Source organism: Sycon ciliatum, chromosome 3, assembly GCF_964019385.1.
Source record: "Sycon ciliatum chromosome 3, ocSycCili1.1, whole genome shotgun sequence".
Classification (NCBI taxonomy): Eukaryota; Metazoa; Porifera; class Calcarea; order Leucosolenida; family Sycettidae; genus Sycon; species Sycon ciliatum.
In genome coordinates, this window is record NC_088645.1 from 15696515 (window position 1) to 15716526 (window position 20012).

The window sequence follows — 20012 nt, forward strand, 5'->3', positions numbered from 1 at the left end:
TAGCCTCCTAGCCTCCTAGCCTAGGCCGTTCTTATTCCCATGTTCGACGATCTATGCATTGTCGAGTCACCATTGGTATGCTGTGCTTGGGGGAAATCCTAGCCGGTTTGTTCTTCGGCACCTGACAGTGGACCTGATTCTGTGTGGTAATGTCCCTCCTCAAATGTTCGATAAAACCAATAAATTGATTGTTAGTGTTATTGATTAATCGTTAACAATTTACGGAATGATCGTTTCAGCCCTATGTGCTCGTGCGTGCCTCAGCATGTTTAAAATTTCATAGTAAATTTAGTCAGTTCCTGTGATCTTTCAACATTATTCAAGAGCTGGGTTCCAAACAGCGCATGTATGCGGCATGCACATTACGCGTGCCTGCGTGAGCACTTGCACCTACACCGGTGCACTATTGCTCCAGTGCTACCTGAGTGCAGTCAATGACTATGTGATCATGGGCGGTGAGGATGACAGACGGCATGGCAGCAGGCCTCATGCTGTGTTTACATTTTCAGCATGACTGTATGGAAAATTCAAAATTGTCACTACATGTATAATTATGCATACCTAAAACTAAAGAAACCGAGTAGATCTACATGTCAGACCTCACTATTTAGTATTACGTAATCTCTGCCCGGCAGGGTATGGCTTTGTACCATATACGGTGTAGGTTCTGAAAAAGCGTCGACACAATAAAGTCCGCCGTGGACCATAGGAGCTAGCTGCACAGCCGGAATTGCATGCTCTTGTTTATGTACTAGCACTCTTGGAATTGGAGGCTATGCGAATGATGTCGTTGGGTGAGTCAGCGGAATCGTTAATGGGCGCTAAGTATAACCTCACAGCGTGAGTCGACGGATGCGCTAATGCAGCAATGGGCGCAATGTAATAGTTGAATGTACTTCGAAGTATGCAACGCAAGTCGCTAGTGCAGGTGCAACACTGCGCCGCGACTTTGCCAAATCATCATAAATCCATTAATTAACTTGGGCAATTTTTGCTCACTTTATGTACGGAACACCAGTGCTTTTCTGGAAGCATTCGTGCATCCAAGTTTGTGACCATATGCAGATTTGGACCATATTTGTACATTATTACATTCCATGGCATGCCATGTATACACAATTGTGTAGAATTATTGAGTATTTCCACAAGGTCTGGTTCTGTAGTCCATAAGTATCTCACAATAACCACACTGAATACACATGTACATCGCAGAGTCGTTTAATCAAATCCAGCAAATCCGGAATTCGTGCAATTTTCCGACTCTCCAGCCGTGCATCCACAGCCCCCCTCCTCGTGCGCTTATCTATTCGATCCCTAACTCACATTTTTAACTACAAGGTTTTGTTTTTTGTTTTCCGTTGCCTACATGATCTTGCAAGTCCTCTTTTCTGCACCTACTTTCAGTTGATGGCTAACACAGGCCAAGCATCCCGGGATGATCGCCGAATTACTCGAGGACAGGAGCAGCGGCTACTGCAAGTGCCTTTCCTTCCTGGACCTTCCGGTCGTCAGTCATTGACATTTGTGGGAAGCACTCTTTGGAATGCCCTTCCCAGCGATATTCGCCTCCACAGTGCGGCGGTTGCCTTTAAACTGGCTCTGAACAGAATTAATTGTAATTTGTAACCACCTTGCTCGGCATCCCTAAACATTACTGCATGTGTTCTCGGTGTTTTCTTCACTGCATGCTTACACATACACACACCCATTTGAATTATATACAAACTTTGTGCTTTGGAATTATCATGTTATGATTCTTTTTAATATTTCCTTCTCTCATAATATTATATTCGTTCTTAGCAGGAACCGGAGGTTTTTCCTCTGGTGAGAAGGCAGAATTGCCTGTGCTCTAAACGAATTCAAATAAAAGGAAAAACAAAAAACAAAACATGTATAACAATACACCTACTTCTTGAGTAGAGTATGTGGGCTGGGAGTCGGTCTCATTATCAGAACAAGGAGGAGGTTTCTACGCTGGCGAAGCCTGCGCTCTTGTTCGCACCCCAATGACGGAGAAGTCGACAATGTCGAAACCCCAGAGTCAACAGTCAGCTCCTACTCTGTAGCTTGACCTGTCGACTCATCCATCACCTCTCTGTCATCGTCTTTTTAGTTCCATGTGATGATAGCCCCTGACTAACTACGATGTACTAGTAGCTGCTCTCGAGCCACCAACTTTGACGGTTTTAGCACCTCATCGACGGAGTATCCAGAGCAATTTCGTCCATGTGAGTGACAGTCTGCTATGCTCCTCCAGACATCAGCGTCTTCGCTGTACGTACAATCGAGTGAAGCACCATTGATCATTTGAAGTGAGGCACAAGGTAAGAAGCCTCTCAGGTTCAAACAAAAATCAAGAACAGCCGAGTTCTTCTCCACGATTCGCGAGTGAATGCTGCACTTCGCACACATTTTCAACACCTTTGCCAGGCTTATCTCAATATCTGCCTCCATACTACTACAGTCAGTATCGCCTATAGCGTTGGTGTTTGATTTTGAGCATTTTATCACTATAAGCGATATATTACTATGACCGATACTGCATGCAATGTATGCGAGTGGGGTGTCAAACGACTCAGCGCGCCGTGCACATACGCACTACATACATGTACATGTACAATGACATGTAGCTGGCTGTAGCTCCTGACACACAAAATCAGGATTTCCTCATGATGGAGGCATATTTTGGCAACTTGTACAAGCAAAACTCACCAAACAACACTCACTGGACAAGTTCTTCACGAAGAAGTAACACCCTGTTCTCCTCTGACATCGCTTGATTTCACATCAATCACTATAACCGATGCAAAAATAGTGTAATAAACGTCTTTTGAAATATGAATTTGATCACTATAGGCGATATATTACTATAGACGATTATTACTATACGCGATAACTGTGTATACTTAGTTATGGCAAATGAAAATGAATTAGAGAAATTGATCACTATATCCGGTATATTACTATAGCCGCCAACCTTATAGGCGATACGGACTGTACTAGTACTACGTACTAGTCCTAGTCCTACTCCGCCTAGCCGGCCTAGCAGCTGCTGAGTGAGTGGAGCGGGAAGTAGTTTGAAAGTGTGCCTGCGCTATCCTAGTAAAAGTACTACATGTACTAGTATGCACATACGTAGACTCTACTCACGTGAGCTCGCTGATTTCGCGGGGGCATGGCAAAAGCCAGCTGTTCGCGCTAGGGTCGTCGTTCGGCGGCAAATGCAAACAGCACGAGTGTTGTAGCAAGTGCAGTAGCGAAGTACAAGTCAAGAGAGAAAGTAGTTTCGCTGCGCAGAAAGATAGGTGATTCAAGCACTTCTTCATTAGTTGTGGACGTCGGAAAAAGTAACATTTAGTTACGCTAGTTGAGAGCTTGTATTATTATGTTTACGGCTATCGCAAAAAGTCAAACGTTTGAGTACACATGTCGCTGAAGAATTTCGAAAATTATTCAAATAATTAGTGTGCTAGCAATGGACGATGTTTGACAGCATCATGCATCTGGGCAGAGAACCAAGAGCTCGGTCGTCGCTGATGTTAAACACAGGCTCCGAGGGTATTGGTTGCAAACTCTGTCGAAGGCGACATGTTGAGAAGATGCTGGTATGCGTAAAGTGGGGTATGTACAAGTAGCGTGAACATTGCTTTGTTTTCATGATTGCATAGTAGCGCCGCTAGGTGCTCGGACATTTCTGGTGTCAAAATGCGATCACTTGTACTCTTTTCCAACACAAAAATATCGCTTTTGATTGTACAGTGCAGATTGGATATAACGACACTCTTCCCGGAGAAAACAAAATATCACTAAACCCGATCTTCACAATCTTAGTGTGCAATACTAGTACAGTGTGTATCAACAATAAACGTGTGGACATTGGGAGAAATATGTATCAAAAGGCCAGAAATTTATTGCAGATGTGTACGTATACGCGTATGTGCATAATGTTATGTATAATGGATTGCAGATGTGCATGAAAAGGTGTCATGCATGCGTAGCTTAAGCCAAACGTCATGCACAACTGCCACAGCAACTACACCGCTGCACTGCGGCATGTACATTGTGCTTCTGCTTTGCTGTGAACGGTGTACAGCACACATGGACCGGCCTGGAGATCCTCGCACGTGACACAGCCATGTTACACGCATGCCAGTATTGGTTGGAATTTTGGTCTGTCCGAAGAGTGCAAAAAGGGTGTTCTGGAACTAGCTAGTTTAAATCTTATCCTAACATTTTGATCGCGATGTTCCCTGTTTGCCACTGTTGCTATTTTCAACACTGCTCCTGCTACTTCTGCTGCTGCTGGTGCTGCTGGTATCATTGTTGTTTATTTTGTTTCTAGGTCCGGGAAACGGTGTTGGACGTTGAGTTTCCATTGATTGAGAAACAGCTACAAAGTGTAGACAATCAGCTGGAGCGTGCTTTGACCTCACTTTGTTGGACAAGTGAAGGTAAGTTTCGCTGTGCACATGCGTTTCTGTGTGTTTATAAGAATATGATCGAGTGTACTGCCAGTCCACTTTAAGATTTGTGTTCTTCACTTGTGATGACAGTACGGCCATGTTACTTGGTGTGTGTGTGTGTATATGTGTGTGTGTGTATATGTGTGTGTGTGTGTGTGTGTGTGTGTGTATATGTGTGTGTGTGTGTGTGTGTGTGTGTGTGTGTGTGTGTGTGTGTGTGTGTGTGTGTTGTTCACATGTGTGTCTGTGCATGTGTGTATGTGTATCTGTGGGTGGGTGTCTGTGTATACTTGCATTACTAGATGCATGGGAGTATATTGAAAATACTCGAGAAGCTGTCCACAAACTGGAGCGCGATCTGCAGGCAACCAAGGACAATGTTGACAAGATCACTGTCTTGCTTACCAAGTGGAGTGTTTCACCACTTTTTGAACGTCATGAAGGTATGCCCGAAGCACAGCCACTGAGCAGTCACATGTACCATATTTACTGAAATGCGGTACTGTCGGGCGCTGAAGAACGGAGTGCCGTAGAACGGACAGGCTAGAATTTCACCAAGCACAGCATACCAATGTACACGCTGTGACTCAACTGTACATAGACTGTAGTATATGAGAATAACAAAGGCCCAGGCTACAGGGCTGACCCCCCCCCCCCCCCCAAGTTCTTCGGCGACCGCCTGTACTGTATATCCCTCGGTAGCTGGGAATACCTACTGCCACTGTGGGCTACATTTGTAGCGCGGTGATATCCGCTAGCAAGGCTTATACATTTCCATTTGAAGGATACATACCCAATTAGCTACTTCTGCCGGGCTGAATGATCTCTTGTTTAAAACGATCCCTTGATGGATGCCTTGATGCCGTCAGTACTTTTCCCCGCCTTATTCTCATCCACTTACTGCAGTGTGTGAGCTCATTAGTGGGGTCATGTCCAAGTCCACCAAGAGTTTGGGGATTCAGGTGGCGTCACAACTGGGCGGTTCAATAGCTAATTCAGTAATTGTGTCATCTTTCCCAGGTTCGATTGAAACGTGACCAGTTTCTGGCAGTGGGCAAGTGCATATACAAATACACGTGTGTAGGTTTGAGGTGGAGGAGAGGAGAGGAGAGGTAATCATCAGTCCATTGCTATCTTTGCTCGAGTACATGCTGAACTCTTTGTTATGTGTACTGTGTATTGTGTATTGTGCCCTGCACTTCAGGCAAGAATAACACCTTGATTATCTTGGAAGACCGGGAGAACCGCCTGAATGCTCGCAGTGATCTTATCACAAAAGATAGTGCTGCTATTCATGACCTTATCAAGGTGAGAGAGAGACGGAGAGAGAAGGAGAGAGACAGAGAGAGAGAGAGAGGGGGGAGGGGGAGAGAGGGAGGGAGAGAGGGAGGGAGGGAGAGGGTAATGGAGAAGTCCTTCTTTGTGTTGATGTACATGCTATACGCTGCATGTGTAAACTGTACAGGTACTTATTTTGGGCAGTAGTATGTACTGCAACAGACATTTTGGGTAGTATGTACTGCAACAGACATTTTGGGTAGTATGTACTGCAACAGACATTTTGGGTAGTATGTACTGCAACAGACATTTTGGGTAGTATGTACTGCAACAGACATTTTGGGCAGTAGTATGTACTGCAACAGACATTTTGGGTAGTATGTACTGCAACAGACATTTTGGGCAGTAGTATGTACTGCAACAGACATTTTGGGTAGTATGTACTGCAACAGACATTTTGGGCAGTAGTATGTACTTCAACAGACATTTTGGGCAGTATGTACTTCAACAGACAGAGTCAAAAGGTTGAACGGGTATTCATTTAGGGCAAGTACCTATTTACAGACGTTTACTGTGTTCCTTCTTGCCTGTTTCTTGATGTCCAGAAAAATCTTGAGCTGTTCAATGCTAGCGAGGACTGCGCAGAATGGAGACGTTATCTACAGTATGTAGATGATCTTATAGTCGATGGATTCTTTAACAGCATTGATAAGTCCATCTCCTTCTTTCTGGAGCACACCAGTTCTGAAGGACTATCTGACGGAGCATGTAAGTCGATGCCTTGTTTGCAGCTAACCCCACTAACCCAGCAAATGACCCCCCCCCCCCTCTCCTATAGATATCTTCTATGTGCCCTGGCAGACTATGGGGCTAATACACCGCCAATGTAACGTGACGCCTAGCCTGTTCACTGCTAACGTTAGAACATGAGGCAAACCAGTGCTTTCACCACTTCATTAGTTCGGTTCGCGTCTGAAGCCTCGATGGGGTAGACAATGGATAGGGATGTCCTCCCTGATGCAGTTAGTCCATGGTGCAGAGGTGATATCTTGCTGGATTGCCATAGCAGCAGCTGCTATAGCCATGCTAGGTAGCCTGGGCTATAGCAGCTGTATTCTTATGGTCTGCTAATGCCAATGATGTATGTCTCTGGCATTCTGACCTGTGTGCTCATACATTATAATATCTGTTTCTTTACTGTGCATGACTGTGTGTAGCCCGTACACCACTGTTTGAGGCGAAAATGGAGCTCATTCAACCCAGCATCGTCTTCACACCAGAACTGGAGGCTAACTCTCAACAGACGTCTGCATCTGGTAGTTTCTTTGATCTGGTCGATGGCCTTGTTCAGGACATGTTCAAGCAGTGCTCTTTGTTTGCACGTATTGCACCTCATCTCGAGAACAGCAGTTATCAGGTGAGGCATTCTGATAGGACAATGTACACCCAATGTACATGACGGAGTGTATATGACTGATTGTATTGTGTTGGTATTTGATATGGGCGAGAGGTTCCTAATGCCTCCTGAATGTCTTTACGGGTACCAGTGACTACTGAGCAAATATTCTACGTTTTTTACCTTGTTATTATATGGAAGCCACTTAGCAACCCCGCACTTGGTCCTATGGGTGCGCTGTGGATGCAATCACCCACATCGTACCCTAACTTGGGATGGTATTGGTAAACAATGGTGACTACAGGCCCTCTATCAGCGTTGATGTGTTTCTCCTGCTCCACAGTCCTACCACTACTGGAGCAATATGTCATGTCTGTGTCACACAGTCTTTTCCAACATCGGTATTTTCCCCACTATGACAAGCATATGTGTATTTCCCCATCCATGGGTGTGCATGTTATCACAGCTCTGTCAAGGATCTGTGCAGGGCAGGTTTGCTGATGGCCATGATTTTTTCTAACACTCTGTAAACGCTCTGTAACTGCTAAGTGTGCCCGTGTTGTGTTAATGCTCTGTGTGTGTGTGTGTGTGTGTGTGTGTGTGTTTTGTGTTGTATTGTGTACGGCGTTGATGTTGTGTGCTTGCTGTTTGTAGAGTGACGTGGAAGACATCCTAGAACTAAGTGACAAGCGCAATGAGTTGATGGAACGTGTCAATATCGCTAGCCAAGCTGGGTACGTTACACTGTACAGACTGGACTATGCTGTCTTAGGACCACACAGTGTGTTTGCTAGTACAGGACTGCTACTGGTGTTGAAGTGATTTTACACACTAACACATTTTCCGGAGTATAAGTCACGCTAGAGTATATGCCGCACCCAGATTTGTTGTCACGAAATACAGACATCTACCTTTTTTTATCACCGTTAATTTGACCATAGTAGTATAAGCCGCACCGACTTTTTGTGGTTGAATTATGAGTGTTTAAAGTACTTCCTCCGTTAACAAAAACTTCGTGTTGGATTTTGACGGATATGAAAACGCTTTGAACAGGTCAAGAACAGTTTGTATCGACTGCAAATCACTGGACGAAGGTAGTTCAGCCTACGTACAGCGTCTTTACGAGTAAAACTGTTGGCGGAATGAGCAGAAAGTTCAGTTTGCATCGCTTTCCCTCGTCTCATTTTTGACCCTGCGTTGCTGTCGTCATCTGCTGCACGCGAGTCATCATCTCTCTCGAGTCGTTGTTCAGCTCGTTTCAGCCTTGCCTCGGCTTCTTTGATTACACTCCACGGGACTTGATGTCGCCGTCGTTCAAGTAAGTTGGCTTTCAAGCTGCGTGATCCGCAGCGGTGGCGATTACTCGTTTCCAACAGGGAGTCGTAAAACTATTTTACGACTCCCTGTTTTCACCTTTGCTCTCCAGAACTCCGCGAAACAAAAATGCACAGCCGCCGCCAAACTGATTCCGTTTTCTCTAATGGATACTCCTGCCAGCACTGAACGGCAGCAGCTAGCAAGTCCAGTCGACTTTCTTTAGCCACGAGACTTGCGTCGGACTGCAGACTTCTGAACGAATGCATGGCCATCACCATTCGAATCTGAGCTTTGCGCAAGTTAACAAGAACTTGAATTCAGAACTATTTCATTGCGCCATGCGATCAGAGCAGCTCCTTGTTCACTCGCTCATTGTGTGGGCTTGCTGCTCCCTTCCATCGCTCTCTATCACTCTCAAACTCCATTCTAGAGTAGTAGAGAGACCAAGCAGCTCATTATCCCCTCGGAGAAGTGGTATTTCAGTTTCGCTCACCATGACTGTCATCACCTATGTTGCCACAGTGCAACCATTGATTCCGCTTGGCTAGTTGTGAAAGGTCGCTTTCCTTGCATCGAACCTCTTTCATGGCATGCCAGGGAAGGCCAAGAAAGTGATCGCGACTCATTTCACGGCAGTTTGTGCGCAAACCAGTCCCCCAAAATCCATCACGAAGTTTTTGTTAACGGAGGAAGTACGGCTTATACTCCGGAAAATACGGTTTTTATTGCATGTACCTAAAAGGAAAGGGGTAAGCAGCAACATTCGGCCCAGTGTGCATCTTTTTTGTCAACCACCACACTATAACTGCGCTCTCTAGCTGACCTCGACACGACATTGCCACAGCTCACCATCAGCAAGCGACACATCCTGCTGGAGAGCGCTGGAGCTCTCCACTGGCACTGGAGCTGGAGAAAGCAGTTGTGGTGTGGTGGGTGACGAAATATACCTAAAAAAAGGGAGGGTGAAATGGTGTCTGATAATGGCGTTCTTGGATTTTTGGTCGCGAGTGCAAAGTTCAAGTCCAGCAGATGAAGATCAAGTACCTGGGGATCAACTACCTCTTTAGAAACATTTTAGAAGCATACTGCTACAGCAGGCTGTAGAGCACGTCCATCTCTTTGCATTACCTGCTCTCGGTCCGGAGTCCACTCTTAACCCACTGCTGAACTTTGCATTTCCGACACCCCTGGCAGTGGCTTGGCCAGCAGCTGTATTCAGCAAATTTTCATGTTCAACCTCAAACAGCAGGTATGCAGCAAACAGCACGTTGCATCGAGTAGTTTTAAAAATGTAAAAACCATTTAGACTGGGAACTGTGTGACTTGTTTCTCAATTGTGGCATTGATAATTTTTTCACTGTTTGCACTTGTGTGTGCTCGTGGAAACTTTATTTGCAGCTGTGAATATCGTGACACCTTTGAAAAGTACCATTATCTCTGGAAGGACGATCGCTCCGACTTCCTCTCCACCTTCCTGCAGTACGGCCGAATTCCCACACAGGAAGAGATTGACCAAGCTGGTGATGAAGGTTTGCCAGCGCAGAAGCCAACTCTTAACCAGTTCAAAGAGCAAGTAAGTTTACTTCTTGCAATCCGACGACAGGCGTTAGTCTGATTTTGCTAGTTTGGCAGGATTCTAGTGACAAATACACTGTTTCTGCCGTATGGTCTACATGTGTGATGTGAATGCATGAACTTATCAATTCATGAATCCAAGACGTGTGTTTCAGACCTCCCCTAACTAACTTGATATCAATAACAAACTAGTTATCCTTCTATACTCTCGTCAGCCAGTATCATATTTTTTAGTGATACAACAAGGAGTAGTTGTGTTTCATAGTGCTGCATCATATTATGGGCCGCGGTCACTATATCAATGCCTGAGTGTTGTTCAAACACTTACCCCTGTGGATGTGTGTGTGTGTGTGTGTGTGTTTCTGCGCAGGTGGACAAGTATGAAAGTCTGTATACCGAAGTGTCCAAGGAGATGCCAAGCACTAAGTCACTGGAGAATGGCTGGTTCAGAATTGATACTAGTCCGTTCAGAGCTGCACTGCTCAACAACATCAAACATTGGAGTTTCCTCTTCAAGCAGCATCTTGTGGATCATGTGACATGCAGGTTAGTACCCGGCAAGTTGCCTATAATAAGATCGGGTGCCGAAGAACATGTCGCCGAAGAACATTTAGGCTGTGGCCGTTTTTCCCCGTCACTATCTTGCTTGTGTCCTATCCACCCCCCCCCCCCCCCACACACACATAGAGGCGAGGGAAGCCCCCGGACTGTTCCTCAGCCCCAAAATGATTTACTTGTGTTAGCTTAGCAAGCCGGTTAGCTGATGATGGTGGAAAGCAGACTGTTCCATTAAAATTCATGTAAAAAATTGAAGAAGAAATGACCATTGTTCTTATGTATCTACCCATCCATTTGTGTTGCATCCATCCATCCATCCGATTGCTCTCTATTCTACGTTGAATAGGCCAAGTTGCTTCATCTCAAATCTCTGCCTTTTTCTTGTGTGTGTGTGTGTGTGTGTGTGTGTGTGTGTGTGTGTGTGTGTGTGTGTGTGTGTTTAGCTTGAATGATTTGCGTGATTTCATGCAAGTGACTAATGCTGGTCTTGGCGAGGAAGTGCTGGAAGGCAACTATGATGCACTGGTAGACTGCATGGCACATCTCGGTGCTGTGCGTAGGAGAATTCCTGACACGGACAGTATGTTTGAACCACTCAAACATACCATTGACTTGCTGAAAACGTACCAGCAGGAGATGAGCGAGGATGTTCATCAGCTTCTAGAGGTAAGTTGATGTGTGATTGATTCCTTCTCCATACATGCTATGAAACATTTCTCATTCTAAAGACAGGAGAGTCCGTTACTTTCCCCACACAATAAGTATTTTTAGGTGCGTAGCCCGCACGGGGCAAAGCGGACACATGCACCCCCCCCCCTCCCTCCTGAAAATTTCGACCTAGGTTCAGCATGCACATAATGACCATGAATGACATGTACCAGCCATCCTACACATATGTGACCATGCACCCCCCCCCCCCCTAACAGGGGTACCAGCTACGCCCCTGATTTTGATGTGGCATACATATTCTCCATTGGTCATTTTGAGATGAATTATGAGAAATGATGTTTGCTGACTCTCTCTCTCTCTCTATCCTTTCATCTCTCTCTCTCTCTCTCTCTCTCTCTCTCTCTCTCTCTCTCTCTCTCTCTCTCTCTCTCTCTCTCTCTCTCTCTCTCTCTCTCTCTCTCTCTCTCTCTCTCTCTCTCTCTCTCTCTCTCTCTCTCTCTCTCTCTCTCTCTCTCTCTCTCTCTCTCTCTCTCTCTCTCTCTCTCTCTCTCTCTCTCTCTCTCTCTCTCTCTCTCTCTCTCTCTCTCTCTCTCTCTCTCTCTCTCTCTCTCTCTCTCTCTCTCTCTTACGCACACACGCACACACACACACACACACCTTTCCTCCCTCTTACAGGAGTTACCAGAGCAATGGTCGAACACCAAGAAGATTGCCTCCACTGTCAAGCAAAACGTTGCCCCGTTGCAAGCTAACGAAGTCAATCTGCTTCGCCGCCGGTCTGCAACATTTGATGTAAGTGAACGACTTGGAGGCTGAGATGGTCCTGTATACGAGTACACACAGTTAATCCGGTGATCGTGTATACACATACACCACATCAAATGATGGGCATTCATATGCACACCATGTGCAATGGACAAACTTAGGATAATGTGTTGAGGCCGGACCGAAGTAGCATGGATGAACGCAAACACTCTTCACTGCTGTAGTGTGTGTCCTTACACATACCCTCTCCATTGCTGTGAATGTCCAGAGTGAATTTTTTTGTGTGGAAGTGCTAGTAGCTTTACTCGTACACCCCTAGCTAGAGTCTCATCCTCCTAAAATGTTCTTTCTGTCCAGTGAGGACTACTGTGTGGTATATATTGGTTGCTAGCAGAATATCTAGCTGAAACAACCAAATACGATGTAGCATAGAGCTAGTAGAGGTTCATCCTCCCACGATACTGACATTGGGCATGTCACGGGTATTGATCGGCCCTGTGGCCGACCTGGGGCCATACCACCTTTCAGGAGCTCGCTCCGGGCCTGATTTTCCACTGCTGTGTTGTGTGTCCTCACACATGCACTCTTCACTGCTGTGTTGTGTGTCCTCACACATACACTCTTCACTGCTGTCGTGTGTGTTCTCACACATGGACTCTCAAGTGATGTGTGTAGCCTAATGCATGAATTCTCCACTGTATAAATATCACACTACAACTGCACTCTCCAGTTGGCATCGACACGTTGCCACAGCACACCATCAGCAAAGCGACACATACGTTGGTACTCAGTTCCTTCACACAGCTTCATACAGCTTCATACAGCTTCATACGTCAGGCGAAATTACTGGTCTGTCGGCGACACGCATTTTTCACAAAAAAATTGCGTTTCACCTGCTGGGAGAGTATGCGTGTACTCCAGTCTCATCCTGAGCACGTTTTTTTCTTCTTTTTTTCAGCTCCAGTATAGCTGTATTTTTCATTGCAAAGCCGTCCTCGATTGTTGTGTTCGTTGTTCAAACGAAGTGGACATTCAATCTTGAAGGCAGAGGACATAGGAGCCTGATTGGAGTTTCTCGTGGCATAGGACGGCCACACAGAGACACTTTGGGATTTTCTGAATATAAAATACCGTACGCACGATGCTGAGATCAATTTGTGCGATATCAAATTGTTTGTGATCTACCACATCGAGCAGAACGGGATCCAAACACACGCTTACCGACGGTTAGGCTGCCGACCTGACTGGACAAATGATCCCTGGCTTCACCGGACGCCAGAAGTCGGACACCATGTCCTTTGCCACGACGTCCATCTCCAAAAAGAACTCCATCTTCGTCGTGAAAAGGCTTGAAATACTCAATATTCAACCGAGATCCGCGGACTCGCGCTTTCTCGGATCGATTAATTTCCTGTTGGAACAGTTGCAGGGCACCTTCCCCCCACTGTTTCAACAGGCGATGGCTCCAAAGCATGCCTGGAACAAGCCATATCGAGGTTGCAAGCCACCCCTCTCAGCAAAAAATTCGAAGAAATTCGAAATTTCAATGGTGGAAGATATACTATGAAGAGAATTTCAAAAAGTATGTTTCGCGGAGCGATCGCTCAACCTACGTCATTCAAACTTTGCAGGATGGTTCAGACGTACATGCTAGGCATGGAACCACAGGCGATGATGCCATAGCTGACACACAGAGTAACACACACAGCAGATTCGTGTGCACAGATACTAAATTAGTGGACGTCGTCATCTTCTTCCCGCTGATCTCGAATGTACTATGACGTGCTATTTCGCCTGACGCAGAGAATTCACACCTGGCTATTGTCACTATCATGACGTATTACCACTTTTAAAAGTTATCCCAAGTTCAGTTTTTCACAGTATTTTGCACTTGGTTCATTACCTTAGCCCTAATCTTCACGCCTCAGGTACACATTATGCTTCCCCCTTTCAGTACAAAAGTGTGAGTTTCACTATCTATTAGCCAGTCTGCAATATCTACCTTCACTGACCAGATTTGTTATACTTTAAACAGCTGTATGAAGGAATTGAGTGCCAACGTATGCGTCGCTATGCTGATGGTGGCAACATGTCTAGGTCGGCTGGAGAGTGCAGTTGTTGCGCTGTGGTTGATGGAGAAAAAGCCATGATGGTGTAGTAAATACTTAAAAGTAGTTACCGATGGTGTAGCGCAGGATTCGGATCTGTCGATCTGTTGATGGGCTCTCAATGTGTGGAGATGTTCAAGTGTAGTGCACTGCTGGCATATTCTAAGGTTTTATGCGCGAGACTAGGTTCTGTCTATGCCCTAGAATTGTTTTGATGACTGACCCTGGGTGATTTCTGATATTTTTCAACATGACTTCATTGACCTCGATTGGCCTGACAATGCATACACACTTCTCCCCCCCCCCCCTTCCCTCTGTCACTTTCCAGGTGAAACAACACGAATTCCGTGAGCATTTCCGTTCATCTGCGCCTCTGCGATTCACTGATGAAGAACCATATGATCGCCTAGATCTGGTAAGTGCTGATTGTGTGCAGTGTGTGTAGGGTGCAGTGTGCAGGGTGCAGCAGTGTACATGTACAATGATTGTGCTGCCACTTGAGGAGTAACTTATGATGAGTGTGTCTCCTTCTTTCCATCTTGCATTTAAGTGGGGTTTAACTGCTTGTTATCATCTTATTTCATTGCTTTCTTTCTTGTTGCATACTGTGCTGGACAGTGGAATAGCAAGATTGATGAGATGGAGACGGAAATGACTGAGATCTGCAATGCTGCAGGTCTCTTTGAAGTCAACCTACCTGACTTCAGACAGCTCAAGTCTTGTCGACGCGAGGTATGTATATAGCATGCTACTGTTTTCTGATATCTCTGAGCAGAGCATGGATGCGTATGCTGTACGTGTGTGTATGTGTGTGCACGCGTGTGTGCGTGCGTATTTCTGGGTGTACGTGTGTGCGTGCGTATTTCTGGGTGTATGTGTGTGCGTGCGTATTTCTGGGTGTACGTGTGTGTTGTAGTTTTTTCACCACCAGTGTACTTTTCACTCGGCCTTACACTTTCAAACAAGACGTGATGAGGGTGGCAGAGGGGATTGTTAATCTCTGGTCACATGATTTGTTTGTGTTTGCATAGTGAAGCCGCTGTACAAACAACAAAGTCTACAATAATTTACAATGGTTGTGTTATGGCCAATTGATTTATTTGTCTTGGTTGCCGTGGTGTTAATAGGTGGGTTTGTTGAAGACTCTCTGGGACCGTGTCTTCCTGGTTCAAACATCCTTTGCCGACTGGACCAAGACACTATGGCGTGAAGTCAATGTGGAGCAACTTGACATGGACAGCAAGAAGTTTGCTAAGGACATTCGAGGCTTGGACAAGGAAATGCGTGCATGGGATGTGAGTGTCTGAATATTCGGGTGTTTACTCAATACAAGTGGTTGACCATTGTATGCAGAATATTAGCATAAGATGTGGGCACCTGAGTTGTTTGCTGTAGTGCTGCGAATGAATGAGGCAAAGAGGGAAAATAATTTGTGATGCCAATAAACATTTCACCCCCCCCCCCTTGAATTCACTAGACTGGAACCAAAGCAACTGAGTTTATGTTTGCAGAATGGCATTGTGTGACGTTATGTTTACCCACTCTGGAGCAATATACTATTTCACAACAACGCATTACACAGATATTTAGGTGAATGGTGTGTGGAGGGGGTCTACTTAGGGGAGGAATTTTGACACAGATTTGCGTGCGTGTGTGCGTGCGTGCTTGGGTGCGTGCGTGCATGCATGTGTGGTGTGCACACATGCTATTTGTGCTGATATGTGTACTATTCAATATCTTGCTGCACAGGTATTCTCTGGCTTGGATGGCAGGGTGAAGAACATGGTGACATCTCTACGTGCTGTGGGTGAGCTGCAGAACCCTGCTATCCGTGAGCGTCACTGGCAGCAGTTGATGCAGGCAACCAAGGTAAACTAGCGTTCCTGTGAAGGCATTTGATCTGCCTGGGCCGGGGTGTGTGCTGCCGTCTCCCTTAGGCCCGACACTGCACAGTAGTGTGATGGTGCAGGTACATTAGAGTCGCGCGCTGAAGAACGTGGAGCCCAAGAACGTCCAGCCTGAAATGCTAAGAACTCCACAGCCTAAAGCTAAGAACGGCAGTGTTGGTTTTCCGTCGGCCTTTGGGATACATATGATCCAGTACGAATTGTTTCTAAGAACGTGCTATAAGAACGCAGCCGGATTGCAGAAAAATAAGAACGTCCCAGGCTAAACCCTTGGAAACAACGTTGTTGGACGCGCGACCCTACTGTACATGCACAGACTGCTGAAATGACGCTGCAGTAACATGCATTGGCTTTTCCATTCCATCAACTAGTGAATAATTGATGATTTTGATGTTCTTTGTGATTACCTAGTCCTCGTAAGTTGACTATGTGCCGTTCTAATCTGTACTGTGGTCTCTGTAGGTGAAGTTTGTCATGTCGGATGAAACAAATCTCGATGATTTGTTGAAACTGAACCTGCACAACTTTGAAGATGAAGTTCGTGGCATTGTGGACAAGGCAACTAAGGAATTGAACATGGAGAAGGTAACATATTGCGGCTTCACAATTCTCTCGATGACATTAGCTTGAGTGCCATTGCAAAGCAGTAATGCATGCCCACTGCCTGCATTCTCTTTACTTCTCTTTATTTACTTCTCTTTATGTGCTTCTCTGGTACACTGTGTGGTTGGGCCATGGTTTACTTCTACAAATTGTGTAAAGCTGCTTCTTGCACGCAGTTTCATCAGCATACTGCTATATTGATACTCCGAAGTACTAGGTATGATCGGGTGGATTGTGCATCCTTATCATGCTGGTACGTCTCTTGCATGCATGTCCGTATGCATGCATATATGTACGTGTGAATGTCTGTATGCATTCTTGCCTGTATGCCTATATTCATGCATGCCTGTATGTTGGCTTCAGATCATTGGCGAGATGGAGGTTACTTGGGCGCAGATGGAGTTTGAACACGAGAAGCACCCTCGCACTGGCTTACCCATGCTGAAGAGCAGCGAGGAGCTCATTGAGACTCTCGAAGAAAATCAGGTAGGATTTGTGATGATGGCGTGTAAGTGCTTGTGTGTGTGTTTCATGGTGTGTGTGTGTGTACTACAAGTATATGTGAACATGTGCATATGTGTAGTTGCTAGTAGTCTATTTCACCTTCAGTGCAAGGCACCTCACGGGCAAGCACACAACTTGCTTAGTCATTGTCTTTTTATCATCTTTTGAAAGTTTAGAAAAGCGGTCTTTGTGGTCGAGGTTTCTCCTGTACATTCTTTGCGCAATACTTCCATTTGAGTACTGACAGGTCTTGTCTCGTCATTGCTTCTCTCTTCACACTTCTCTCCTTTTCAGGTTCAGCTACAGAACTTGATGGTCTCCAAGTACATAGCATTCTTCCAGGAAGAAGTCAGTGGTTGGCAGAAGAAGTTGTCAACTTCAGACCAGGTCAGTACTGTCGTTTGTATACTTCGAATAGAAAGTATTTGAGCCCTGAACCCAACACAGGTGACAGGCGCAACATTTCAAGTAGTCAAGCTTTTTGGCAATAGATCAAACACAATCTGGCATAAATTATGTGTGCCCCCCAACTGGACTACTAATAGCAAGAGTAGATAAACAAGAGTGTGCAACTCGCGGATGGGTAGGCCCACGGCGGAGTTTTTTGTTGACGTCATCTTTTCGACGACGCACGCGCTCGCGCTGCGAGTCTTTCGGAAAGTAAGTTGTCCCTCGTGGTCTTGGCCGGCTTTACACTACAAGGTCGGTGCCCAGCACGTGCTCTCACACTGCTCTGCGGCAAAATGCGCGTTCTTCTGAAAAAAGGTGACATCAACAAAAAATTCCGCCGTGGGTGGGGGTATCTGCAGATTGTGCAGGAGAGATCTGGAGTTGCACACTCTTGTTTATCTACTCTTGGTAATAGTCGTACACGTACAGTAGCACGTGCACTACAGACTGCATGCACTGCTGCATGCACTGCATATACGTAGCTGTTAACCAATGGGCTACTTCTGGCCAGACTATATTATCTTGTGTAATCTATGGTGCTAGTGAAGTTTACATCAGGTCCACTCCGGTTCAGCCACCCACACTAGTAGCAAGTATTACCATCGCTGGGAGCAGGGGTATCTGAATACAGTTGGATCCTGAGGATGGATACCTTGATACCGGCAATCCTTTTTCTGCAACTCGTTTGCTGAGGCTGGTGTGGTGAGCCCACAAATGGAGTCATTTCCAAGTCCACCCATAGTTCGGGGATTTCAGGGGGTGTCGGCCGTTAGGCGATTTGATAGCCGATTGAGTCATCTTCCCAAGATTCCTTTTGAATCAATTTTCCCTCTCTGAGAAGACCCACGTGACCAGTTGTGGCAGTGAGCAAGTTCAAATACAAGTATGTATGTGTGAGAGAGTTGTGTTTGTGTTTGTGTTTGGTGGTGGTCAGGTGATCACTATCTGGTTTGAGGTGCAGCGCACTTGGTCACATTTGGAGAGTATCTTTATTGGCTCTGAAGATATCCGTCGACAGCTACCCGAGCAATCTCAGCTGTTTGACGACATTGATACCAACTTCAAGGTATGTCATCAGTTCAGCTTTACCAGCCTGGCATTCTTGCTGGACACTCGACAGCATTCACTAATGTGTGTGCGTGTGTGTGTGGGGGGGGGGGGGGCAGAGAGGGTTTTTTGTGTGTGCGTGCGAGCGTTTGTGTGTATGGGGGGGGGGGGGGGGGGGAGTATGTGCGAATGTGTCTGGTTGAGGTTACTGATGTATTCTCTCTTATTATTCTCTCCTACTGTCTTACTGTGTCTTACTGTGTCTTACTGTGTCTTACTGTGATATAACAATGCAGAAACTGATGACTGAGGCCGAAAAAACACCCAATGTGGTAGCTGCCTGCTGCAAGGAAGGTCTTTATCAGCAATTGGATAAAATGGAAACCCAGTAAGTCATAGACTTGTTCACTTATAATACTCTCTCTCTCTCTCTCTCTCTCTCTCTCTCTCTTCCTTTCTCCCTTTTTCTTTCTCCCTCACACACTCACACACTCACTCACTCGCTCACTCACTCAATTTCTTGCTCTTCTCCTCTCACTGTCTCAGTATGCAATTATGTATGTTACCCGCTCTCACGTTACCTCCCATTCCCCCCCCCTTGATTTGATTAGGTTGGGCCAATGCCAGAAAGCGCTTGATCAGTATCTGGAAAAGAAGAGACTTGTGTTTCCTCGCTTCTATTTCATCTCTTCAACGGACTTGCTGGACATCTTGTCTAAAGGAGATCAGCCTCTTGAGGTAAGTAATCCATTACTGAAATAACCGTCTACACATACTGTCTGCAGTGTGTTTGCATACCAAAGACAATCTGGAGTGTTTGCGTTTGTGTGCGTCCCAAGGACAGCCTGTAGGTCAGTCTCTATGTGTGTGCATACCCAATGACACCATCTATATGTGTGCATATCCAATGACACCATCTATATGTGTGCATATCCAAGTACACTATGCTTTTACCTTTTCTTCGCCACTATATTAATATTGGCTTCACGAAGTCCAGGAGCAATGCGTTTCTTCATTATCATTTACAAACTGGTGTATGTGGGCACTATTATGTGCAGGTTGCAAGACATCTTGCCAAGCTCTTCGACAGCATGTCTAAGCTGAAATTTGAAGAAATCGATGGCAAACCTACGAATAAAGCACTGGGAATGTACAGCAAGGATGGAGAGTATGTGGATTTGAGTGAAGAGTGTGAATGCGTCGGACAGGTAAGCGGTCTTCGAGAAGTTAGTGTGTCCATGGGATTGTTCTTATTTGCTATTTTTCCTCTGTTCATCTCCCTCTGTCTGCCCCTGCCTCTCTCTCTCTCTCTCTCTCTCTCTCTCTCTCTCTCTCTCTCTCTCTCTCTCTCTCTCCTCTCTCTCTCTCTCTC

General features: G+C 45.7%; 1 protein-coding gene across 1 annotated transcript in view; it reads left to right on the top strand.

Moving 5' to 3' along the window:
* The window catches only part of LOC135811550 (dynein beta chain, ciliary-like), a gene marked incomplete at its 3' end in the record, with an annotated part of 36741 nt that extends 17363 nt beyond the window's left edge, over positions 1–19378 (top strand). The window contains 20 exon segments of the mRNA XM_065324779.1: positions 4343–4451; positions 4766–4906; positions 5668–5771; positions 6347–6509; positions 6959–7158; positions 7792–7871; positions 9853–10027; positions 10400–10575; positions 11031–11253; positions 11932–12048; positions 14458–14544; positions 14748–14861; positions 15257–15424; positions 15879–15998; positions 16499–16621; positions 17003–17125; positions 17438–17530; positions 18528–18659; positions 18937–19028; positions 19252–19378. Of these exon segments, the coding sequence (XP_065180851.1) occupies positions 4343–4451; positions 4766–4906; positions 5668–5771; positions 6347–6509; positions 6959–7158; positions 7792–7871; positions 9853–10027; positions 10400–10575; positions 11031–11253; positions 11932–12048; positions 14458–14544; positions 14748–14861; positions 15257–15424; positions 15879–15998; positions 16499–16621; positions 17003–17125; positions 17438–17530; positions 18528–18659; positions 18937–19028; positions 19252–19378 (2667 nt within the window).
* Between the last annotated feature and the right edge of the window lie 634 nt (positions 19379–20012).